General features: G+C 38.4%; 2 protein-coding genes across 4 annotated transcripts; one reads left to right on the forward strand and one right to left on the reverse strand.

Annotated features, from left to right (window-relative positions):
- Positions 1-2,278: 2,278 nt before the first annotated feature.
- Positions 2,279-12,315, forward strand: kmt5b (lysine methyltransferase 5B). Of its 3 annotated transcripts, XM_083551579.1 has the most exons (11): positions 2,281-2,573; positions 2,677-2,775; positions 4,173-4,479; positions 4,619-4,766; positions 4,896-5,061; positions 5,555-5,664; positions 5,754-5,920; positions 9,873-9,892; positions 9,990-10,126; positions 10,205-10,398; positions 10,525-12,315. In XM_083551579.1, the coding sequence occupies exons 3-11, from the start codon at positions 4,326-4,328 to the stop codon at positions 11,859-11,861; spliced, it is 2,433 nt and encodes an 810-aa protein (XP_083407705.1). In that variant the 5' UTR covers positions 2,281-2,573; positions 2,677-2,775; positions 4,173-4,325; the 3' UTR covers positions 11,862-12,315. The 3 variants fall into 3 exon arrangements, with proteins under 3 accessions (XP_083407704.1, XP_083407705.1, XP_083407706.1); XM_083551578.1 differs by having other exon boundaries at positions 2,279-2,775; XM_083551580.1 differs by lacking the exon at positions 2,677-2,775 and having other exon boundaries at positions 2,330-2,573.
- A 3,701-nt stretch (positions 12,316-16,016) lies between these two features.
- LOC310732711 (uncharacterized protein) lies at positions 16,017-25,446 on the reverse strand. Its single transcript, XM_083553329.1, has 7 exons — positions 25,107-25,446; positions 23,162-23,231; positions 22,785-22,854; positions 22,507-22,645; positions 21,881-22,111; positions 21,280-21,339; positions 16,017-16,132 (listed from the first exon to the last, which is right to left on the reverse strand). Exons 1-6 carry the CDS (start codon positions 25,173-25,175, stop codon positions 21,283-21,285), a joined length of 636 nt encoding a protein of 211 aa, XP_083409455.1. The 5' UTR covers positions 25,176-25,446; the 3' UTR covers positions 16,017-16,132; positions 21,280-21,282.
- Between the last annotated feature and the right edge of the window lie 257 nt (positions 25,447-25,703).

Here is a 25,703-nt window from a genome sequence, read left to right on the forward strand (position 1 = left end):
CAGCCAAATACAGAGAACAAAATCAGCTCCAGATGCACACAACCACATATTGTGTCAAAGTTCAGTATAAACCAGGTTTGAAACGTTTCCTTGAGCAATTCCAATACAAAAATTATTTACCTCGATGCTTCGTTTAGTCTGTTTATCTACACACAGGATTCCGGACCATTATTACTGACGCACCACCTGATAAACTCTGGACCGCTCTGGACAGGTAAACAATAAATCCGTTTCCGCCATATTAAAGAAAATGTTTGCCTAATTCCGACTTTATTTTTTCGCAATGCTAAACTTTTTTTTAACCAATCGGGCAGCGTCATCCGCTCTGTAGTGGCAGAAAGCTTTGCACACTGAAAATGAAAAAGGGTAGATTTAATGGAATCGCTTGGTATATAAAAAGCTTCCGATTCCTGGAGAAAACTATCAGCTCTGGTGCAGACGGAGCAAAACACATGACGCAGAGGAGCCTCGTTCATACACCAACAGCTTCAAACTTCACACCGACAACATGCTTACCGGTGGATGCACCAGAAATGTTGGATGTTTACGAGAAATAAAGTCGGAATTGCGAGGAAAACTTTTTAAGGCGAACTTTAACGATGTGGCGAAAACAGGCTTCCATACAAACCAGAAGACGCTGCCAAATGAAACATAGGGAGAAATCAGCAAAGGACAAGGAGAAGATTCAGTCCAAATAAAACGTCAGAAAGTTTTCAAAGTTTGGGATAATTTCAAACTAAAATATAAAGAAAACACCGTACAGTGCGTTTACCCTTTTTTAGTTTCCACAGATATTCTTGAATGAAATTTCATTAATAAAAATGCATATAAAAGGAAACAAATTACTTGTTTATTTTAAGTGACTTCTTATTTTTTTTGTAAATTTGGAATTGCTAAATATACAAGTACTTTTTAGCCGATTGCTCGATGGAATAATCTTTAGAATAACCGATTACTAAAATAATCCATAGCTGCAGACCTAGTGTAAACAGGACCAGAATACAGTTGTGTCAAGGATAAAGTGTCTTGAATGAAGTGCATAGAATCTATAAACATGAAAATAAATATTAGATTTCAGCTTTTTATTTTAGATTTTTTATTAGTTTTTGTGCTGTCATGGAATATTGAAGATTTAGTGGCAAAAAAAACATTAACAAAAAAAAAACATACAAATTTGAAGGATTCTAATTACCAAAATTAATTAGTCTAAAAGTGTGATTAAAATGGTAAAATTTTCTATAGAGGACGGGGTCTCAAGTTTTTGTGCAGTGTTACAGCCACCACATTTTCTCCCAGAGAATTTTTATGCAAAAGTGTTTCAGTTCTCAGTTTTTCTTGGTATATGACAAGATGTTTTTGTCTTCAAGAAAATGCAAAAACAAACTGTTAGAGGCAAGCAAACAAAGGTTTAGAGATAGAGTACTTTATTAATCCCAAGCGGAAATCGCAGTGTTACAGCAGAAAGTTCAGCGACATACAATAAAGTACAAGCAATAAGATGTAGAACATTAAAGATAGGTTTGATTAAAAGATCCAAATCACAAAGAGGGTAGATTTATTATTGGAAAAAAAAATCCATATGATACACTGTTTACATTAGTGCAGTCAGTTGGGAACTTGAGAACTGTACATTAAGGGGCATTTAAAAAGTCAAATGATAATATACTGTTTGTACATGATTGTATATACAGGTGTGAACTTAAGTGAGTGTAAATAAGGTGTGCTAGTGAGGTGCAAGATTAACAAAAAGAGAGAATGAAAGTGCATGATCGTGTAGAATCAGATAGACAACCCATGAGATTGTAGATTAAAGTGCATTGATGGGAGCTGAACAGGTTAAGGATGTGGCTTACTGATAGAAGGTTGGTGGTTCAAGCCTCAGTATGGCCAAACTGCCAATCTTAGGTCTTTATCCCTCTTTGCTCCAGGGGTGCTGTATGCAAAGAACGTGTGTATATATATATATATATATATATGACAAGAAGAAAAGCCTTTTTTTGATAAGTGATTAGAAATGAGTGTGATTAGGAATATTTTTTAAAGCATCAAGATTTGTTTAAATAATTTAGGCAGAAAAACACTTGTTGGACATGCTGTCTAAGAAACCATCGCGTTGGGCCACATCTCGCTCCACTTTGATCATGACCCTATAACATGGCTTGTAAAAGTGCGCTTTTTTTGTTGAGGAAACGTCAAATCCGTTTATTTGTGGCACCATTAAACAACAACAGTGTCATGTCTGGACGGCGTGATGTTTGTCGCACAGTGTGATGTTCGAGCAGTTCTTACAGACAGAGCACTGTGTGAGGAGCGGAGTTGGAGCGCTCACAGGGAACTCGAGTCGCTGATAGACAGAGGATGTTGTTGCTATGCACGCCGGCGAGCTGCGTACTCACACCAGTGGACATTTAAAGGGAAATAACAACGCTCTCTCTGTACACAGCCAAGTTTTTCCGCGTGGTTTTCCCAAGAATTCGCTAAACTATCCCCTGTATGCGTGCGTGTAAAGGGTATTCGGGCTTTCTGTGGATTTAAAAGCAGCTTACATCAAGCCAGACGACAGGAACAATAGGGTTTTTTTGGGTCTATTTTTTCCGGAGGAGGTTCTGTGGCCTATCTTTCTACTATAGCCAAACCCTGTCGCCATCTTGAATTTTAATGTAAATTATCTTGCAGGTTTTTTTGAGGTTTGCTATATGGAAGCTTTTAGGGGATATCCCGCTCATTTTGGCCTCTTATAACAGGCATGGCTAAACCCGAGGAAAAAAGGATAGAGTGAGTATTCAAGTACACAGTCGCTCTCTTTTGTTCGGAAACATTATCACTTTCCTGGTCCGGTTTAGCCTGCTGGGTAGGTAGCATATGAGCTATCAGCTAGCTAGCTTAGCACTCAGGACTGGGTTAGCAAGAGGCTTAGCACTTAGCAATGTGCAGGCCTGGATTCTGCTACTCGCCTAAATATGTGGCTATCATTCGACACAGCGTGGCTCAGAGCGCCATGTAGCACGTTTTAACCCGGTCTGGTAGCCAGTGTTCTTATTATGGTGCCTATTGATTTAGTGACTTTTAGCAACCTAGCTAGTGAGCTATATGGCAGCTGGGCAAAGTGTCAAAACGCCAAGTGGTTACTTCTTTACAAACACTAACTAGCAGCGAACAGGGACAGCTCTTTAGTCAGCGTCCAGGCTTAGAGTAATGTTGTATGATCGTCGATTTACTTATGCTAACCGGATAGATAAATAGTGAGCTAGGTGAACTAGCTGTCTCTATGCTACACATTATCAAAGATAAAACACATGCTAGCGCTCGCTTTTATTTAATGCCCCAGACGATGGATTGCATGTTGCGTTCTAAGTTTTGCTGCTTTTTTGGGGGGCTTCACCGCCCTTTTGCGTCGTTTGGGTAGTTAAAAGGACCGCAGCATTTGCCTGTTACCTTGGGCGCGTAGGTAGTGCAAACAGAAACACGTATTCGGTCACAACGTGTTATTAATAATAATTAATTATAATTATAGAAAAGCGCCCCAAATGACGAGTAGGCAATAGACCATAACGCCAACAATGTTTTGGAAACCGTACACCCTTTTTAAAGCATGTGGTTTCGACTCTCTTAGCAGCCGCTAGGCGGCGGTCTACACTTATTATAGTTACTAAGCAACTGGGCCAGTTTATCAGCTGTCAGTGCTGTACTTCTAAAATATTGTCTTTAAATTGATGTGCAAAGAGCTGCGTTTGCATAACTTTTATATTTAATAATGAACAATAAAATACAAAAATACTGTTCTAAAAATAGCATAAAAAATAGCAAAATCCAAAGGGGTCTGCTTTCTCTTCAAACTCAGGTTAGAGGTGTCATTAATAGTTGGTGGACCCCTTTAACTCGTCAAGTTTACATAATCATTTGTTGTTTAAAACTACATAACGCACTTTCAAGCTTTTTTTAAGCATAAAGTTACATTTCACAGTTAACTCAGACCATATCAGGTTTTTAAACCAAGTTTTTTAACTCAAATCACACTCTACTTTATAATTTTTTTTATGTGCTATTTCACACACTGGTTGATTTTAATTTTTATTTTTTGGTTTGGTTTTAATGTGCTCTGTTATCTTGTTCTAAATATTTGCAATAAATTAGTTTTTTTTTTTTTTTTTTTTTTTTTTTTTTTTTAACAGGTGCAAGCTAGATTGAAAATTGCACACTACAGCATATATTCTGATTGCCCAGAGAGCAAGGGCGAAAAAGCTACTTGCATGTTGCTTATGATTTCTCACAAGTACATAGAAGCTAAATGAGCCTTCGGCAGAAAGCCTGCTGGTATGAAGTAGATGGGAGAATCCAAGAACATGGTGCTGAATGGAAGGAGACATGGCAGTAGGTTCTCCAGCAATCAGCCCAATGGGAAGACCAGGCTGCAGAATAGCCAGAGGGCCCACCTGCGCCAGAGCAAAAGCTCCCCTAGTGGCAGGAGATGCAGCCGGCGTAAGTGCTCCTGTCCAAAAAATAAATAAACAAAAAAAAAGGAAGAAAAGAAAAAGAGCCCCCAAACATGTTTCTTAGATTGCAAGGATCATTGTAACTGATTTAATCTGCTATGAAATTATGCTTCATTTTTTATTAGGTGTCAGTGGTGCAGCTCCAGAGCCAGAGAGGCGCCATGTGCCCTCATCAGGGATGACTGCTAAAGAGCTGTGTGAATATGATGACTTATCCACCAGCCTGATTCTGGACTCTTACTTGGGTTTTCAGACTCACAAGATGAATATGAGGTTTGAATATCTTAAAACTTTAAGTAAAACTTTTTTTAAACTTGCTACATCACTTTTGTAACTGCTAGCCAGCCTTCAGATACAATGGATTGTACATGCGCATAACATTAGTATGATTCCCTGTCTTAGGTTTCGCCCAATGAAGGGTCGACAGTCGGAGCTTAGACAAGTGATCGAAAGCTTTAAGAAGAACGACAACCTGGAAAAAGCTTTCCAGGCTTTGACGTCTTCAGACTGGAGAAGGCATAATTTTCTAAATAAAACAAAAGCCCAGGAAAAGCTGTTCAAAGCACATGTAATTGTTTTTTTTTCTTTTACAATAAATAATAAAATGTGGACACAATAATGCTGGAGTTACACTTGATATGTGACTGAAGCTCCGTCTGCAGTTTCTTTTGCTACATGATTGTCATTGTTTATATGGTTGACAGAACAGAATAACCTTTTAAGCAATTTCATGCACACATTTTTGTTCGACTGATGTTAAAGAAATGGATCATATGAGCAAAACTGCAAATTCACTAAACTAAATGGTACATACTAAATTATGTACCCTCTTTTTTGCGAATTCAAATCAGTTCACATTGTAGTAGTGACATACCAGGTAGCTTTTCAGTGTTTTTTTATTAATTATTCGGATAAACACAATTTATTTGGGTATATGAACCTAATTTACATGGAGAGCATACTATCTACTATGTGCCTACTAATTTTTAGCAAGTATAAACCTGGCATATTCCTTTTCACAGCTGGGCATCAATTTAAACAGCACAATTTTCTCTGTGCAGGTCTTCGTTTACTTGCGCATGTTTGCAACAGACAGTGGGTTTGAAATTCTTCCATGCAGTCGCTATTCCTCTGAGCAAAATGGAGCCAAAATTGTAGCAACAAAAGTTTGGTAAGCTGCATGGCATCTGGTCATTTAGATTGCCTTTTGTATTGTAAGTTTATTGCAAGTGTGCCTTATTTTCTGTTCTTGTACTTAAGGAAAAGGAATGATGAAATTGAACACCTTGTGGGTTGCATTGCTGAGCTGTCTGCTAATGAAGAGAAGATGTTGTTACGCCATGGAGAGAATGACTTCAGTGTCATGTACTCTACGCGCAAGAACTGTGCTCAGCTTTGGCTGGGACCTGCTGCTTTTATTAATCATGGTATGTATTTTATATATATTCCTGCCATCTGATGTCATCACTATATGCCTCTAACAACATGAAAATTCCCATTAGACAAGGGGTCTTTAGTCTCTTATCCACAAAATGCTGGTGTGACTGGAGGCTTTGGTAGTTGTTTGGAGACGAAGATGGACTGATTAGATTATTGAAATCTGATGTGGTTCTGGATTACATTGAAGACCCCTGCTTTATATCCTTGTTACAGGTAGAATCATTGACCATATACAGTATGTATGTACAATTCACAATTATTCACCAAACAAGCACTAGTATATGTTCTCCACTGGGCATTCTGGCACACCAGTTAAAGTAGAATCATAGGTAGGTCATGCTAACTAGTCCAGGTTTAGCTATTCTCTCTGTAAATGAGCCGGTATATTGAAGAAAACATTTCAGAGGAAAATTTTTAGATTTTAAGAATATATTTTCAGTAAAGTAGCTGGAGGCCATACTTTACTTGGCATTGATTAATTAAATTAAATGTTGTGCTAGATGAATTTCATATTTATCTAACCAAATATGTGCCAGTATTGCGGTGCAAAGTCATGCAGGTACCAGTAAAGCACTTTAGGCAAAAAAGGTGTGATCTCTGTGACTTTGATCATCAAAATTTTTAAATGCCAGCAAGGTTTAGTAATTTATATAAATCACTTTACAACTGTCTCATTATACACAGAATGATCAAACCTTGATGTTTATGGGTTACAACAGTAGAAGATCAAATTGGGTTCCACTCCTGCTGCCAAGAACAAGAATCTGTAGTACCACTGGGCACAGGCTCACAGAAATCTGTCTTTTTCTGAAGCCTTCAACTGTCTGCTTTGCCCATGATTGCTAAGAACAAACAAAGAGGCTGGCCTGATGTGGTCTTCTGATGCTGTAGTCCATCCATTCCAAAGTTTGATGTATTGTGTGTTTTGTGTCATTAAGGTGTTTTAACCTGCAGACCCTCTCCTCCCAGGGTGTTCCATGTAAACTCTTGACGGTGTTGTGTGTAGAAATTTGAGTTTTTAAAATACAGTTTTAAAAACAACCTGTCTGGTCAGTCTGAGTAGGTGAATGGCTGTAACAATTAAAGTGACTGGCAAGTGTATATGGCAAGAAAATAACAGTGCAGGGCTACTGGCAAAATTAATTGTGCTTTAGTAGGTAAGAAGGCAATGAGGAAGAGCCACTGGAGAATCAGCGGAAATATCAAATGCAACAGCAGAGAGAGGAAGTAGAGGAAGAGAAGGAGGCGGATAGGGGAAAAAAGAGCAGGTAAAAGCAATAGCAGAAGTAGGAAGATTTTAAATGATAAGAATTATATGAAATGCACAGAGGAGGTTTTTGCACTACTACTATTTTTCTATCATCCACTACTGAATCACTTCCTTGTGAAATGACTCTTTCAAAATAAGCTTTCTGAACTTAATGTTTAACTACTTCATGAGTTGAGAACCTGATAAGCACATACTGGGGCTGAAAGATTCCTCGAGTAATTTGAATACAAAATTTTTTTGTTTAGTCCATTTAACTACACATGGCGCTGTGTTTCCCCACGGAGCATTATTACTGATTTACCACCCGATAAACTCTGGAGCGCTCTGGACAAGTAAACACAGCAGCAACGCTGCAGAATAAAACAAAAAATGGAGATACGTGGAGAAAACAGTGAGGGGCAAGGAAAAAATTCATATTGAAGCCCGTTTTCGCCATATATATGAAATGATATCTGCCTCTTTCAAACCAACTACCTGCAAGTCTTCCCTGACCACATCCATAAACCTCCTTGGCCTTCCTATTTTCCTCCTTCCTGGTGGCCCATCCTCAGCATTCTCCTACCAATATACCCCATTTCCCTTTTCTCCACATGTCCAAACCATCTCAATTGCGCCTCCCTCATCTTGCCTCCAAAATGTCCTACATGTGCTGTCCCTCTAATCCTATTTCTAATCCTGTCCATTCTCGCCACTCCCAATGAAAACCTCAACATCTTCAGCTCTGCTACCTCCAGCTCCACCTCCTGTCTTTTACTCAATGCCACTGTCTCTAAACCATACAACATCACAGGTCTCACCACAGTCCTATAAACTTTCCCTTTCACTCCTGCTATCACTCTTCTTCACCCACTCCACCCTGCCTGCACTCTTTTCTTCACTTCTCTAACTTTCTCTAACACAGTTGACCCCAGGGACCTAAACTCATCAAAACCTCTCATCACTTCCCATGCAATCCTACAGACCTATAGTCTAGCTACACTATCCCCTGCCATCATCTTACAGTCTCCAATCGCCTTTAGGTTGCATCTCCTACATAGAACATAGTCCACGTGTGTGCACCTTTCTCCACTCTTATACATCACCCCATGCTCCTCCTTCTTCTTAAAATACATATTCACCACTGCCATTTTCTTCTCTTTTTCTCCTTTTAGCAAAATCTACCATCTGCCCTTCCTTATTCCTCTCTTTAAGGCCATACCTACCAGTCACCTTCTCTTCACCTTTGTTCCCTTCGCCAACATGCCCATTAAAGTCTGCCCCAATCACCAAGCTTTCTCTCATAGGTACACTCTCTACCACTTCATCTAACTCAATCCAGAATTTTTCCTTCTCCATCTTACAACTCACTTGTGGAGCATAGTCAATAATGACTTTTATCATCACTCCTTCAACTTCCAGCTTCATCATCAAATCTCTCTTCACCTTCACTACACTCTTACTGTACTCTTCCTTCAGGATTACTCCTACACCATTTCTCTTTCCATCCACACCATGATAAAACAGTTTAAACCCACCTTCAATGTTCCTGGCCTTACTCCCTTTCCACTTGGTTTCCTGAGCACACAACATATCTACCTTTCTCCTCTTCATCATATCAGCTACCTCTCTCCCTTTACCCGTCATAGTACCAACATTTAAAGTACCAAACCTAACCTTCAGTCTCCTACACTCATTTCCCTGCTGTCTCTGTAGATGTCTTCCTCCTCTTCTTTTCATCCTTTGGCCAACAGTAGCCCATTTTTGTTTGCCAATCGGGCAGTGTCACCCCCTCTGTAGTGCCATAAAGCTTTACACATGAAATAGTCCACAATCAGTAGAATCGCATGGTATCAAACTAAGCCTCTGCAGATGAAGCAGAGGAGGCCACATTCATACACCAACAGCTTCAAACTTCAGGCCAACAACATGGTTACCGGTGGATGCACCCGAAATGTTGGATGTTTACGAGAAATAAAGTCGAAATTGCGAGAAATAAAGTAATTATTAGGCAAACTATGTTTGTGGTGGAAACGGGCTTCCACAAATTCAGGCTAAAGAAAGAGCCAGAAAGTTTTCTGTGGCATCATTTCAAACTAAAACATAAAGAAAAATGGAAACAGTAATCTGAAATTTATATTTTTATGATTTTTTTATTTATTTATTTATAATGATTTATTATTGATGTAATATGGCAATTAAATGCACTAAAAAGCAAATGAGAGAACCCGTCTTTTATTTATATATATATATATATATATATATATATATATATATATATATATATATATATATATATATATATATATATATATATATATATATATATAAATAAATAAAAGGATATATTTTATTTTATAGTTTTAAGACGATATCTTTTTTCTGACACTTTGGGAGCAAACATGCAGATATTTGTGGATCTGGAGTATTAATGTGGTGAATCAATGAAAAATAAGAAGATACATTCAAATTAATCTGGTTCATCTTCTGTTAAATTACATGAGAATTGATGCCATTTATTGTCACTTTTGAGCAGACCATAATTAATATCACAGTTAACCACTATATCTGTTCACAACATTATTTTTGTGATAAATATTACATGGTTACAGTTCTGCACATACTCTCTATTCCCTGCCTTTGCTTAGTTGGCTTTTAATTAACTTATAATGTTTTTGTCTTTCCTGTTACAGATTGCCGGCCAAATTGCAAGGTTAGTATACATTGATTAACATTACTGCCGCATTGCTTCAGTTGAGGTTTGTTGTAGGGCCAAAAAACCCCACAACTAATGGGAATGTTTGTTACAGTTTGTGTCCACAGGTCGGGACACTGCATGCGTCAAGGTCCTGCGAGACATTGAACCAGGGGAAGAGATCTCATGTTACTATGGAGATGGCTTCTTTGGAGAAAACAACGAATTCTGTGAATGCTATACATGTGAAAGGTATTGTATACATGGCAACTAAATGTTTTGAAGTAATTTTGGAAACAAGTTCCTGACACATCTTTTATGTGATTTTAGGCGTGGGACTGGTGCTTTTAAGTCAAAAGCAGGACCGCCTGCTGAGGTCACAGTGATCAATAGCAAGTATGGCCTGAGGGAGACTGATAAGAGGCTTAATAGACTGAAGAAGCTGGAAGAGGGCAGTAAGAAATCAGACAGCCAGTCTGTTGCCTCTACTGAAGAGTCTCAGGAACCACCCAGTGGACTGACATGTAAGAACATGATGAGACTGGCCTTTGATGACATTAGTATATGGGGGTATTTTGTCGTTTGAAGAAAGTTAAGCTTCTGATAAACTTTCGAGTTGGGATTAATTCTTCACTTTATTTTCCCATTAGCATTACGGAAGAGGATGTCGCAACCCTGTCTCAAAGCGCACTGCAAAGGCAGAGCTGTGACGAGACAAACTCGGCCAAGCACTCCTACCTCTACCTCACCCCATAAACGAAGTCAAACAATAAATTCAAGTTTACCAAAGAGACTTCGGTCAAAACCCGCACAGCCTTTGTCTAAAGGAAGGAGACGGCCTCAAACAGCAGGACTAAAATCGACCAGGGCAAATGTAGGGGCCTCAGGCCTCAAGCAGCCTTGCAAAACAGAGGCAGACAGTCGAGGAGTCTCTCAGTTCCCTGGCTGCAGGGGTGGCATTAAGCCTGCTGCAAATCATGAAAACAATCAGAACTCCGTCAAGGGTGCTTCAGCTTGCAAGGGCAATGTGTCTTGCCCATATAGAACTCGCAGGTCCAGCAGGACCTCTCTTGGTGCTCATGAGTGTGATGGAGGCAAGCGTGCCCCAAAGCCAAGCAGCACAAACAAGGTTGCGGGTAACACAGCCCTCAAAGTGGAGCCTGACCATTTTGTTCCCACAATGCCTGGCCATCAGATTAACATCTCCAACCTAGAGGCCAGTTGTCCCAAGAAAGGGACATGTCCAAGACGGAGGAGGACGATAAAACAGGAGGAAACGGGCACCTACATAGACGATTTTTATCAGGAGGGTGTGCCTGACCTGCAACATGCAGCACGTGCTGCTGATGTGGCAGACTGTGCCAAGATGCCACTTGAGATACCAGAACGGCATTACGAAGGCTTGGCCGAGAGTTCCAAGGTATCACGGCGCATGAAAGGCGGCAAGAAAAAGCGGCGTATCACACGCTATGATGCACAACTTATCTTAGAGAACAACACAGGCATCCCCAAGCTAACACTGCGGCGGCGACATGACAGCAACAGCAGCAAAAAGAAAGAGCATCGAGATACCAAAGCTGTGCGAGGCTCATCAAAGATCAGCATCAAGTTCAGCAAAGAGCGGGAAAATGAGCATGCTGGCCTGTATGTGGCCAAGTTGAACAACGGCTTTGGTCATGGACCTCATGGTAGCTCCACCAAGCTAAAGATTCAGCTAAAGCGTGAAGAGGATGTGACCTTTACAGGTTTAGTCAAAAGGGAGGAGGGTGAAGTTCTGGAGAGAGAGGTTGGAGTTCAGATGGGTCGGAACCTCAAAGAGGACTCGCTGACTTCGGAAGATGAAGAGGAGGACTACTTTGACAATGAGGATGACTTTATCCCTCTTCCACCAGCAAAACGTTTGCGGCTCATTGTGGGCAAAGATTCCATAGATATTGACATCTCCTCAAGAAGGAGAGAGGACCAGTCACTCAGACTTAATGCCTAAGCTATGTAAATAACCCTCAATCCTACCAATTATGTGTTCATTTTGAATGAATTAATTTAAATGTGGAATAAGACTGGCGAATGTACAGTGAAATCAACACAAGATATCTTTCTCTACATTTTAATGGTGGCACTTCTTTATTGTTTATTCTTCATAAATATATAAATATTGTAGAAACTGTACAGATGTGTATGAATTCTATTTGTCAATTTAATGTGCTGATGTTAATCAGTGTTTTGTCCAGCTTTGCCGTTTTTATTCCATTAGAGGGGGATAGTTCAATCAACACTAAAAAGCTAACAGGGTGATTAAAACGCATAGCTGGGGTAATCTGAGTTTCATTTCAAACTTGACCTGCAGACTTTCAATCATTAATTTAATTAAGGTTTTGTAGAACTATTTCTTTAACAGCTCAGTCTGGTGGGAGGTAAAAGGGCTGGAATCGGTTCATATTGTTTTTAAAAAACACGATTCATGTGTTCACCTTCAAAGCTAGCTATCAGCTTTTTTTTTTATTAAAGCAGCAGTGTGCAGGATCCTGCTTGACTCAACATGATTAAAGAGAATATTTAAGAAATCTAATTGGTAAACTGGTAAAAAAAAAAAAAAAGAAATCTCACAACTGGACTAATGATTGAATGTTTGCATCAAACTATTTTGTCCACCCAAAGGCCATGGTGCTCACTGTTGTGGCCTGTGATCCACCTGACATGTTTCTATAAATCCTTTAGGAAAATGTTTTAAAACAAACGCCAGTCAAAATTGAGCCATGTTAAAAAAACTAAACTAAACATGAATAGTCTGGTCACAAATTTATACCATGAGGGTATAACATGATTTGGGCCTGTAGTTCTGTGCTTTGTGAATGAGGTAATTATTGAAAGCATTTAATCCTTTATTTCCTTTCTCACTTTATGAGTAGGCAGCTGACAGTTGACTTGTTTATTTTCAATTTTTTATTTCTCTGGTACCCCTAATACTCTTTATAAACTACAGTTTCCCAGACCCTAGTTTTCACAACAATCCCAACAAAATGGTTCTCTTTAGATTATGGACATAATATGTGATGTATAACTGCACTTTGGGGAGGGAGGGGGCTTGCTCACTGTATATTCTGGAACCTGTTTTTATTTAACTCTTTTTGAGTACTTGAAAATATTAAAGTCATTTTTGAGATGTCTGGCTATTGCTTCATATGCACTAGTTGTCAACATAAGCAGCTTCTGATGCACAACAATGAGATATTTCAGTGCATTGTGTAGTTTGCAGCAGTGGCAATGATGTTCTTGGTTTAATGCATAAAACATTTCTGCACTTGTATATCTGCCTTTTAAGCAGTTTTGTAATGATAAGAACTTAAATACTTGTATATAATATAATATGCTGCTAAATGAAAAACAGTTTCATAGACCTCATAACATATTGTGAAATCCATAAATATTGGGAAAACAGCACAATTTTGCCGTTGTGTACCAACGAAATAGATTTTTAAAGGCAGCAGTTAAGATATAATTGAAGTGTGTTTTATTTTTATTTATTTTTTTTACATTGTACTGTACTATAATTTTAACCAGCTCAAAAGCATACACTTATATGAATAGCTGTTTATTGGCCAGATTTGATCTGTTTGTTTTTATTACATAAAAGGAGATAAAAGGTCTGGAGTTTATTCTGCGTATTCATGGAAACTCTTACAACGCAATCCAAATAGGTACTGATGCAAGTGAAGGTAGTCATTATTTAAGGCCGTGTGTGTTATTGTAATTCTAAGCGGCAATGTTTACAGTCTGCATTGTTATGGAAGTTTATTTTGTAGGATAGTACAGGAAGCGTACGTATCCTGTGTATTTGTTCCAAAAGCTTTATATTTACTCTTTCTTGATTCCTTCTTGTGAATTCTAAGAATGAGTACATTCCTTATAGGTGACATACTTTGGTCACAGGCTAAGGGATCAAAGGATCAAGGAGGTTTCAGTGCACCCTGTGTCCTCACTGTGGTTGCCAGATATACTGCTTTATAAGTAGATAACAGTGTTTGCAGTACGGGACACTGCATTGCACTAAGCCTCAAAGACTTAGGACTGCCTTATATATGTCTCACTGTCATATACTGTAGAGAGCTGTTTCCTGATGCCTCATCTTCTGTCCCATGGAATGTATTTTAATTATGATCTATAAATGATTTTAAAACTGTATATGTACATGTGAAGTGGGCTAAAAGGATACCCAAAATAAAATTAACCGGCTGCACACTTGCAATGTAATGATACACATACCTCCACAATAGTGTCTCGTCAAACTCACTTTCTTTGACAGGTCTGTTTTTTTCCAGATTAATCCGTTGCAAACCACAATATCAGTAAGATTGAGCTCAGGGGCATCCTGTTTCAACTGATCCGCCTTGAGATGTTTCTACAAATCATGCCCCAAAGCCAAGCAGCACAAACAAGGTTGCGGGTAACACAAAAAGTGGAGACTGACCATTTTGTTCCCACAATGCCTGGCCATCAGATTAACATCTCCAACCTAGAGGCCAGTTTACATCTTCCCAAGAAAGGGACATGTCCAAGATGTAGGAGGGCAATAAAACAGGAGGAAACGGGCACCTACATAGACAATCTTTATCAGGGGGGGTGTGCCTGACCTGCGACATGCAGTACGTGCTGCTGATGTGGCAGACTGTGCCAAGATGGCCTTTAAAAGCATTTCCAGACCACAATCTCACTGTGAAATATGAGGTTGAGGTTTTCGTTGGGAGTGATGAGGATGGACAAGGTTAGAAATGAGTTTATTAGAGGGACAGCGCATGTAGGACATTTTGGAGACAAGGTGAGGGAGGCACGATTGAGATGGTTTGGACATGTGCTGAGGATGGAGCCACCAGGAAGGAGGAAAAGGCCAAGGAGGAGGTTTATGGATGTGGTGAGGGAAGACATGCAGGTAGGTTGGTTTGAAAGAGGCAGATGTAGAGGACATAGTAGTATGGAGACGGATGATCCGCTGTGGCGACCCCTAATGGGAGCAGCCGAAAAAAGAAGAATCTCACTGTGAAATATACGCTCTTTGTCTTTCCTAGATCGGTACAGGGCTGGCTCCCTTGTATTTTTTATTTTTTGGTTAATCTATTTTCAAGTCCTGTCTTGCCCTTTCTATGCTATTTGCTAGTCTCCTGACCATTGCCTCCTGATACTGTTCTACAATTTGGATCCTTCTGCAAGCTGTATGAATAAAGCTTTAGTTTACTTAAACTTACGACAGTCCCTTCCACATGTTAATGGTTAATGGTGCTGTGCTTAAAAAAATTGCCACAGTAGTCATTTAAAGAGTAGAATCACATAAAAAATTAACATTTAAGCATATGGTGCATATATGAAAATTTTCAAATTAAGGGTAATGTATAATTACTGTTGTGTACATGCATATCTGTTATACATAAAAATACAACTGGGCTATTTATATTTCAACAGTTTATTTTTTTTTAACTCACTGATTGAGTAATCAATTAAATTGGCACAGATAAAATTGATTAATAAAAAATAATAAATAATAAAAATAAATGGAACCTTCTTTCCCTGCTGTCTCTGTAGATGTGTTCCTGCTCTCCTTCTCCTCCTTCGGCCAACAGTAGCCCAATTTCCACCGGTACCCTGTTGGCTAACAATACCTGTGGTGGTCGTTGGTAACCCGGGCTTCAACCGATCCAGTATGAAATTTTGTTTTGTGACCTGCATATATAATTTGGCACGTTTTACACTGGATGCTCTTCCTAATGCAACCCTGCCCATTTATCTGGACTTGGGACGGGTACTAAGAGCGCACTGGCTTGTGCAACCATAAAGGCTGGGTTGCTAAAGAGACTAATATAACTTTGGGCATATATACAGTAAAAAAGTAAAAAAAAAATAAATAAATAAAAGAACTAGCATGGAATTTTATATGTAAATAATGCCGCATTGAATACTGCAATACTGATCGCTCTCAAACACTAGTCTAGACTATTTGTATTTAAATACATTTTTTGTTATTTTTCAATGACTATAAATACCAATTAATAAAAATTCAGTTCCAAATGTAAAAAACTTCAAGGGGGTAAATACTACAGAGAAATTTTTATATTAAATGTAATTTAAGTAATATGAATCAAATCAAAATATCTTTTTTTCCCCAAAATCGTTTTATAAGATTTATACTTATTATTATTATTTTAATATGAAAGAGGCAGATGTAGAGGACAGGGGGGTATGGAGACGGCTGATCCACTGTGGAGACCCCTAATAGGAAAATACAAAAGAAGAAGAAGGTTTATATTTAAATATTTTTCTGATGCTGCTTATTATTGAAGGTACATGAGAATTTCAACATGGCTGTGGGTATCATGAATTTTACAAATCACCATTGGTTAAGCTATAATATATACTATATACAGGTTTATACATGCTTGAAACTAAGAAAGAATCATTATCTATGTGAGGAATGTAAATATGTTCTGTGATCATTTTCAGTATAAAGGAAAAGGGTCTCTTGGGTGCTATTCTGTTTAATATTGTGAATTTGGATAAACTTGTACTGAGTTCTACTATATGGAAATTCTGTTTATTTACAAGAACGCACTGGTTAAACTTCTATGTTACACCTTGATATTGTTAAGCAAGTCAATATTGCAGGATACACTTAATAGATCAAATTTAAATTGCCTATATAATATCACCAGTGTCTTAATCCCATGAGAGCAACAGTGGTAAGGAAGAAGTCTATGTTGCATTTACTTAAATACATTTATGGAAACTTAAATTCCTCCTCAACTGTCACTTGGCACAGTAGTTAAAGCACTGCAACTGTTTGTTATTTAAAAATATTAACATCATGAATGTTATTATAAAATGTTTTTGTCACAAATCCAGGGATGTTTACAGCAGATTATTGTGGATAATCATTTGAATAGTTTTTCTGGACGCCCCACCCACTTCCCCATCTACAGTGCCTTGCCAAAGTATTCGGCCCCCTTGAACTTTGCGACCTTTTGCCACATTTCAGGCTTCAAACATAAAGATATAAAACTGTAATTTATTGTGAAGAATCAACAACAAGTGGGACACAATCATGAAGTGGAACGAAATTTATTAGATATTTCAAACTTTTTTAACAAATAAAAAACTGAAAAATTGGGCGTGCAAAATTATTCAGCCCCTTTACTTTCAGTGCAGCAAACTCTCTCCAGAAGTTCAGTGAGGATCTCTGAATGATCCAATGTTGACCTAAATGACTAATGATGATAAATAGAATCCACCTGTGTGTAATCAAGTCTCCGTAAAAATGCACCTGCACTGTGATAGTCTCAGAGGTCCGTTTAAAGCGCAGAGAGCATCATGAAGAACAAGGAACACACCAGGCAGGTCCGAGATACTGTTGTGGAGAAGTTCCCAAGCTTTAAACATCCCAAGGAGCACTGTGCAAACGATAATATTGAAATGGAAGGAGTATCAGACCACTGCAAATCTACCAAGACCTGGCCGTCCCTCTAAACTTTCAGCTCATACAAGAAGAAGACTGATCAGAGATGCAGCCAAGAGGCCCATGATCACTCTGGATGAACTGCAAAGATCTACAGCTGAGGTGGGAGACTCTGTCCATAGGACAACAATCAGTCGTATACTGCACAAATCTAGCCTTTATGGAAGAGTGGCAAGAAGAAAGCCATTTCTTAAAGATATCCATAAAAAGTGTTGTTTAAAGTTTGCCACAAGCCACCTGGGAGACACACCAAACATGTGGAAGAAGGTGCTCTGGTCAGATGAAACCAAAATCGAACTTTTTGGCAACAATGCAAAACGTTATGTTTGGCGTAAAAGCAACACAGCTCATCACCCTGAACACACCATCCCCACTGTCAAACATGGTAGTGGCAGCATCATGGTTTGGGCCTGCTTTTCTTCAGCAGGGACAGGGAAGATGGTTAAAATTGATGGGAAGATGGATGGAGCCAAATACAGGACCATTCTGGAAGAAAACCTGATGGAGTCTGCAAAAGACCTGAGACTGGGACGGAGATTTGTCTTCCAACAAGACAATGATCCAAAACATAAAGCAAAATCTACAATGGAATGGTTCATAAATAAACATATCCAGGTGTTAGAATGGCCAAGTCAAAGTCCAGACCTGAATCCAATCGAGAATCTGTGGAAAGAACTGAAAACTGCTGTTTACAAATGCTCTCCATCCAACCTCACTAAGCTCGAGCTGTTTTGCAAGGAGGAATGGGCAAAGATTTCAGTCTCTCGATGTGCAAAACTGATAGAGACATACCCCAAGCGACTTACAGCTGTAATCGCAGCAAAAGGTGGCGCTACAAAGTATTAACTTAAGGGGGCTGAATAATTTTGCACGCCCAATTTTTCAGTTTTTTATTTGTTAAAAAAGTTTGAAATATCCAATAAATTTCGTTCCACTTCATGATTGTGTCCCACTTGTTGTTGATTCTTCACAAAAAATTACAGTTTTATATCTTTATGTTTGAAGCCTGAAATGTGGCAAAAGGTCGCAAAGTTCAAGGGGGCCGAATACTTTCGCAAGGCACTGTATATACTTCGAACTAGATCTTAAGAATCAGCCAAAAATAAATCTAGACATCTTATCAAGGAATCCCCCAACATCAAATTGTAGCAGAACTTTAATACATGTAAGTGTTGTGTTAAAGTCCTTATCATGTTAACTAATGAACTCTTATAGTTATGTACAATTCCTGCTAATGGCTTCTGAGCGGTAAATGTATTAGAGAACATGATTTCTTCTAACATGACCTTTTTAAATTTTTCCATTGACTGTCACTGGGCATGGTTAAAGAACAAAACAATGTGCAAGACAACTGACTTAGCAACATGGTGCAGGTCTGCAGGTTCTAACAAGACTAGAAAAGTGATTAATTAATGTAAATTTTAAAGAATTCTAATCCAATCTAGTCTAATTTCCAATTATGACTGCTCTAACCAGGTATGCTGTGGGAAAAGAAGTACATTTATTTTATATATTTACACAAAAAATACAAAACCCCTAATCATTCTTTTGGTTTATTTGTTTGTTAATTCATTTGTTTGATTTACTCTCTTCTGAACTTTCCTTTACTCTTCTTTGCTTTCTTATAAAATTCAACATTTTGAAATTCATTTTAGTAATTCATTTCGAATTTCACTTTAAAACAAGATGTTCTAGTGTTTAAGGAGTACTGTTTTGTGCAAATAGACTGGGTGTCTTGATGTGAAGAGGCTAAATGATCCATAAAGTATGAGGCATCATACAGTCGGTAAGGAAAGTAAACAGACCCCCTTAAATTTTTCACTCTTTGTTATATTGCAGCCATTTGCTAAAATCATTTAAGTTTATTTCTTTTCCTCATAAATCTACACATAGCACCCCATATTGACAGAAAAACACAGAATTGTTGACATTTTTGCAGATTTATCCATTTCTTCTGATCATCCTTGAGATGGTTCTACACCTTCATTTGAGTCCAGAAATTTTTGATTATACTGATTGGACTTGATTAGGAAAGCCACACACCTGTCTATATAAGACCTTACAGATCACAATGCATGTCAGAGCAAATGAGACTCATGAGGTCAAAGGAACTGCCTGAAGAGCTCATAGACAGAATTGTGGCAAGGTACAGATCTGGCCAAGGTTACAAAAAAATTCTGCTGCACCTAAGGTTCCTAAGAGCACAGGGGCCTCCATAATTCTTAAATGGAGGACGTTTGGAATGACCAGAACCCTTCCTAGAGCTGGCCGTCCGGCCAAACTAAGCTACCGGGGAAGAAGAGCTTTGGTGAGAGAGGTAAAGAAGAACCCAAAGATCACTGTGGCTGAGCTCCAGAGATGCAGTCGGGAGATGGGAGAAAGTTGTAGAAAGTCAACCATCACTGCAGCCCTTCACCAGTTGGGGCTTTATGGCGGAGTGGCCCGACGGAAGCCTCTCCTCAGTGTAAGACACATGAAAGCCCGCATGGAGTTTGCTAAAAAACAGAGAAATAAGATTCTCTGGTCTGATGAGACCAAGATAGAACTTTTTGGCCTTAATTCTAAGCGGTATGTGTGGAGAAAACCAGGCACTGCTCATCACCTGTCCAGTACAGTCCCAACAGTGAAGCATGGTGGTGGCAGCATCATGCTGTGGGGGTGTTTTTTAGCTGCAGGGACAGGACGACTGGTTGCAATCGAGGGAAAGATGAATTCGGCCAAGTACAGGGATATCCTGGACAAAAACCTTCTCCAAAATGCTCTGGACTTCAGACTGGGCCGAAGGTTTACCTTCCAACAAGACAATGACCCTAAGCACACAGCTAAAATAACGAAGGAGTGGCTTCACAACAACTCCGTGACTGTTCTTGAATGGCCCAGCCAAAGCCCTGACTTTAACCCAATTAAGCATCTCTGGAGAGACCTACAAATGGCTGTCCACCAACGTTTTCTATCCAACCTGACAGAACTGGAGAGGATCTGCAAGGAGGAATGGCAGAGGATCCCCAAATCCAGGTGTAAAAAACTTGTTGCATCTTTCCCAAAAAGAGTCATGGCTGCATTAGATCAAAAGGGGGCTTCTACTAAACACTGAGCAAAGGGTCTGAATACTTAGAACCATGTGATATTTCAGTTTTTCTTTTTTAATAAATCTGCAACAATGTCAACAATTCTGTGTTTTTTTGTCAATATTTCGTGCTATGTGTACATTCATGAGAAAGAAAAATAAACTTAAATGATTTTAGCAAATGGCTGCAATATAACAAAGAGTGAAGAATGTTTTGGGGGTCTAAATACTTGCCGTACCCACTGTATATAAAAAAAGTTGATGTTCTGTTCTTCAACATGCTTCATGAATCAATCTTTGTGAACATACAGTGGCTATATTCATTATTGTAGATCTTACATGTTCCCCAACTTGTTTGGAATTGGGGTTGTAATATTTCTTACTGTTTTTTTTTTTTTTTTTTACAACACAGAAATATTTAAGGTTTTCTTGTAAAGGGGTTTAAATCTCTAATATCCACTGTATGTAGGAAAAGAGAATTCAAAATGTCCTGTTCTAGAGAGAAGAGAAAACCCTGAACTTCTTGTAAGATATTTAAAAATGTTGAGATCCTACATAATATGTAAGAAAAGAAATTCAGATGAAAACTGTACCATATGGTGAGATACTATTGAATATTATTTAAATAATTATTGATATTGACAGTGTAGATTGTGTTGTGCTGTAATTTGGGTATCAATAAAGCACTAGCTAAATAAGTAAGCCAGTTTATAACTGGGCTGTGATGCTGTGATATGATTTTATAAAAGGTTATGGTGACTGTTATGAACTGAAGTTGGCATCTTTAGAACCATGTAATCTGCTGATGGTATTATTGCTGTGTGTGTTCTGATGAATTACCATTTAAGCTGTTCCGTGGATCTGTCTGTACAGCGTAGTGTTGAAATGTGCTGTCCGGAACTTTTCAACAACCAAAAAAAAAAAAAGAGTGTTAAATGAAGAATTATGTATTATGGCTACAATTTCAAATTAAGGATAAGTAATTTAACTCATATGCCCTATTAATGAGATCTAATAACCTTCATTTGGAAGAAGGTTTCTATCCAAAGTAACATACAAGTTTCCACCCAAATGGTAAAAAATAATGGTGGGACAGTATATAGTACCAATAGTGGGAAGAACAGAGAAACACTACATGCTGAGGTAACGGCCTAAATGAGTAAACAATCAATAATTTCATTATTAAATCAATAATATTCATAACTATCACAAATATTAAAATGAAGAACATCTTAAAATTAGCCCAGTGTGTTTCACCAAGCACCCAAATAAACAATATAATAACAAAATAATTACAAATGAATTTTTATTTTGTTCTTTTTTCTTCTCCCTAAGACAGTTTTAGTTTTATAGTGTAAATGTAGCTGTGGATAAAAAAGCCTGCCAAATACATGTGATGGAGTTTGAAAATCATTGTAAGTAGAGTGGAAAGTTATATTACCTTGGGACCGTAGACAGCCTGGTACTCCGTGCGCCGATATTTGTCCACAAACAGAGTGTCAGGTGTAGTCTTAAAAGTTGAAGTCCAAACTTTTTTGGGGAGGTTTTGCCGGACAACTCGCTGAAAACCAAAGTTTTCTGTATAATGAGTCATCCACTTAGACTCGCTAATACACTGGAAGCAACCGGTGGTGTTTTTCTCAGCTGAAGATGGCAATAGATTCTGTTTTTTCTGTAAGAGAACACAATAGGCATAAGGTCATTTTCAATGGTAATGTGCAATAACAGTCATTTCTTGCTATAAACTGTGTAAGAAGCAAACATTATATATTTAGCAAAATGTTTATTAATCATGCTACAAAACATATCACATGAGGAATTTTTTTTAATATAAAAAGAAACTGCAATTCAGACATATAAATTAAATCATAAATGTAACAAATGTCAGAGCATCACACAGCACTGTCAATCATGATATGAGCTTGTATCTGTCTGTATAATCCCTGATCTACTTGTACCAGCATGAAATAAGTAGACATTCCAATATTTTGGCATATAAAAATCATTGTAAGTACTATAAATAACGTGTATTTGCCATTTTATGATTAGCATGAAGTATTATTTTACCTTATGACCGTAGTTGGCCTGGTACACTGAACATCGTTCAGGAGTGTTTTCAAAGGGCGGTTTCATTGTCCTTATAGCACGAGGTAAATCTCCCTGGGGACCATAGCTCTTCATATAAGTAGTCACCCACTGAGATTCACTATAGCAATGAAAGAGTGGAAGAGTGGAAGCAATCAAGTTAACCAAGAGATAATTAGAAGAAATTACCCAAGTGTGACTAAGAATATATGTACAATGTCAAGTTAAATATGTCAGTCAGTGTTTTATTGTATAGTTACCATGCTGTGTGCATGTTGGGCTGATTTAAGTCCTTGAGTATTTCCTGCCTTTCCTGCCTCAACATACATTCTTCAAGAAAACAATCATCACATAGACTGTACTGAAAACTCATTATATTGTATAAAAAAATTAAAAATTGCATTCAAGTCCCTTTCTGGTTTACATGTGAAACAAACTAATGAATGCCAATTTTAAAACAATCTACTGAGTTACACACACAAGAACCTTCTAGACTAGAGCTTTCCTTTTTGTTTTTGAAGGTACTGAAACATTTTCTTTTGATTTTTCTTTTTTATAATTATCTCTTACTGTATGAAGTATGCAATGCTTACTGAACAATAAAGTGTTTAAAATAAGCTATGGTGTTAGCGGGTACCTATTCTGGAGACAGCTGGTGGAGCAGGTGGCTGGGTTGTGCAGAAGTGCTCCATCTTTATAACAGGCCTCTGAAGTAAAGAGAGAGAGAGAGACAGCAAAAAAAAAAATGTTAGATATAAACTCGGTTTTAGAAAGAGAATCCAGGCAACAGCATTCAGAACAATGCAGTCATTTTGTAGAGCTAATCGAAAATATTATGTTTATGTATCATTCATGGTGGAGCCATAGTTGTTGTTGTTTTTTTGCAGTACTTGACATGCCCTAAGAAAATTGCAGTATGTGGAGTAGGTGTAAGGAGATGATCTTTACACCAGCTTTCATGACCAATAACTGTCATTTCAGAGGAAATTGGATGGGATTCATCAGAATGATTAGGATAAGAAAATAATCACACTTTGTTATTAAGCCTAATATAAGAATTAGTGTCTCTGTTTCTAATTAGCCTGATTATTGTATGGTTATTTTTTCTATTAGCTGCTCCAAGATCAACAGCACAGTTTAGGTCGTATTGATTGTGTCATACGGATATCCTGTCTAATAATATTTAGACCTGTACCTCCCATATGCGCACGTAAACACAAAACAAATCGCAGCATTGCATTTAATAACAGAGGGACATTTACAATATAAACTATAAGCAGATTGTGGACTTTCGGAAATCCAACAGCAGGAGACATCTACCAGTCAACATCAATATAGCTAAGTTAGATCAAACCTCCAGCTTTAAGTTCCTGGGAGTTCACATCTCTGAGGATCTGTCCTGGCAGCAGAACACTTTAGCTCTGGTTAAGAAAGCACAACAATGCCTGTATTACTTGAGAAGTCTCAAGAAATCTCAACTGTCCCCAGGGATTTTTACGAGTTTCTACCTCTGCATCATCGAGAGCATCCTGACCAACTCCATCACTGTATGGTACGGAGGCTCCACTGTGTGTGAACGTAAAGCCCTGCAAATGGTGGCCAAAACCGCCCAACGCATCACTGGTACCCATCTACCTGCCATTGAGCACCTTCACCACAGCAGATGTCTGCGCATAGCTCACAATATCATCAAGGACTTCTCACATCCCAGTCATAAAGAGTTTAACCTTCTTCCATCAAGAAGGAGATACAAAAACATAGGCACCAGAACCAGCAGGTTCAAAGCCAGCCTTTTTCCATCCACCATCACATTACTTAACACTACACTACACCCCTAGACAACTAAAAACGAAACAAAAACAAAACACTGTATATAACCTTTGTACTGTACATGTACATATTACATAGTATATCATTTTTACTCCTCATTACATTTGCAATACATACATTTTTTATCTATATGTATCTATATATCCCTACTGTACATTGTGCCCAACATTTCTCACACACACACACACATACACACATACACACATATATATATATATATATATATATATATATATATATATATATATATATATATATATATATATATATATATATATATATATATATATATATATATACAGTGGAACCCACTTATCTCGACCTAGGTTAACTCGCCAGCCCTATTAATTATTAAAATAATTATTAATTATTTAATAATTATATTAAAATTCTCGCTTTGTCTTTTTTTGCATTTTTTAATCGGTTATGTCGATTTTTTTATGTCACCGAACCCTAATATCTCGAGCACAAGGGGGGGCAAATTTGCCACTAACGTCGGTTATGTCAGGAACCCCCTGCCACGCCCCCTTCGGCGGCGGCATTCCCGGAAGCACCCTGCTTCTTCTCCCGTGCGGGCGAGCTCGTCGCAGTCATGCTGATCACACACACCTGACTCTCATTCACTCACTCATCCCATCTGCTATTTAAGCCCCACACCTCCACACACTCGCGGTCCGTTATTGTTTGTGCATGATCTTATGTGTTGGTTCATGGCGGTCTGTGTAATCGCGTGTACGTATCCCGCTACGTACCCTTCTTCTCGGACTCCGCATTCTCTCAACGGCTGCACCCCGGATTACCCCGATCCTGCTGTTTTCCATGTTCACGCTGTCTGCACCACGTTTATCCGTTGCTGCCCCGCGCGGCGCTTTCCATAGCGCGGATCCGTGGATTCTCTACACGAACTGTCTCTGCTTTCACAGAACTTCGTGGACCGCGATTCCGAAGCGCACCACTGGATATTACTGCTTCGCTACAAGTATTGCTGGATTCCCTATTGCGTATTCTCAATAAACTTTGTTTGCGTTTACTTCGGCTTCCGCCTCCTTATCCGCATTACAGGTTTTCTCGATCCGCATGACCAATCAATCAAATCGCGGCAACGCTGTTGTGTAAAAACCTCCAAAAACACGTGCCTGCACATTCTCATTTAATAACGCACATTATGTACATAAAGAAATTTCAAGCACGTTAATATATTGCCATAAAACCATATTGGTTTTCGTTTATCTCGATCATCGGTTATCTCGACGCTTTTTGGCGTCCGCTAGGCCATCGACATAACCGGGTTCCACTGTATATGTATTTATACATATAGTAGTAGTAGTACTTGTTTATTTAGCTTGCAC

Source organism: Silurus aristotelis (genome assembly GCF_946808225.1).
Source record: "Silurus aristotelis genome assembly, chromosome: 10".
NCBI lineage: Eukaryota > Metazoa > Chordata > Actinopteri > Siluriformes > Siluridae > Silurus > Silurus aristotelis.

Excerpts from the sequence above, each read along its gene's own strand:
- LOC310732711 (XM_083553329.1), bottom strand. The coding sequence starts at position 25,175 with ATGGAAAACAGCAGGATCGGGGTAATCCGGGGTGCAGCCGTTGAGAGA. Across the intron at positions 22,112-22,506 it reads AGGCCAACTACGGTCATAAG|AAAAAACAGAATCTATTGCC; the intron begins GTAAAATAATAC and ends GTTCTCTTACAG. Across the intron at positions 21,340-21,880 it reads AGGCTGTCTACGGTCCCAAG|TTCCGGACAGCACATTTCAA; the intron begins GTAATATAACTT and ends GTTGTTGAAAAG.
- kmt5b (XM_083551578.1), top strand. The coding sequence starts at position 4,326 with ATGGGAGAATCCAAGAACATGGTGCTGAATGGAAGGAGACATGGCAGT. Across the intron at positions 5,062-5,554 it reads AAAAGCTGTTCAAAGCACAT|GTCTTCGTTTACTTGCGCAT; the intron begins GTAATTGTTTTT and ends TTCTCTGTGCAG. Across the intron at positions 10,127-10,204 it reads GAATGCTATACATGTGAAAG|GCGTGGGACTGGTGCTTTTA; the intron begins GTATTGTATACA and ends ATGTGATTTTAG.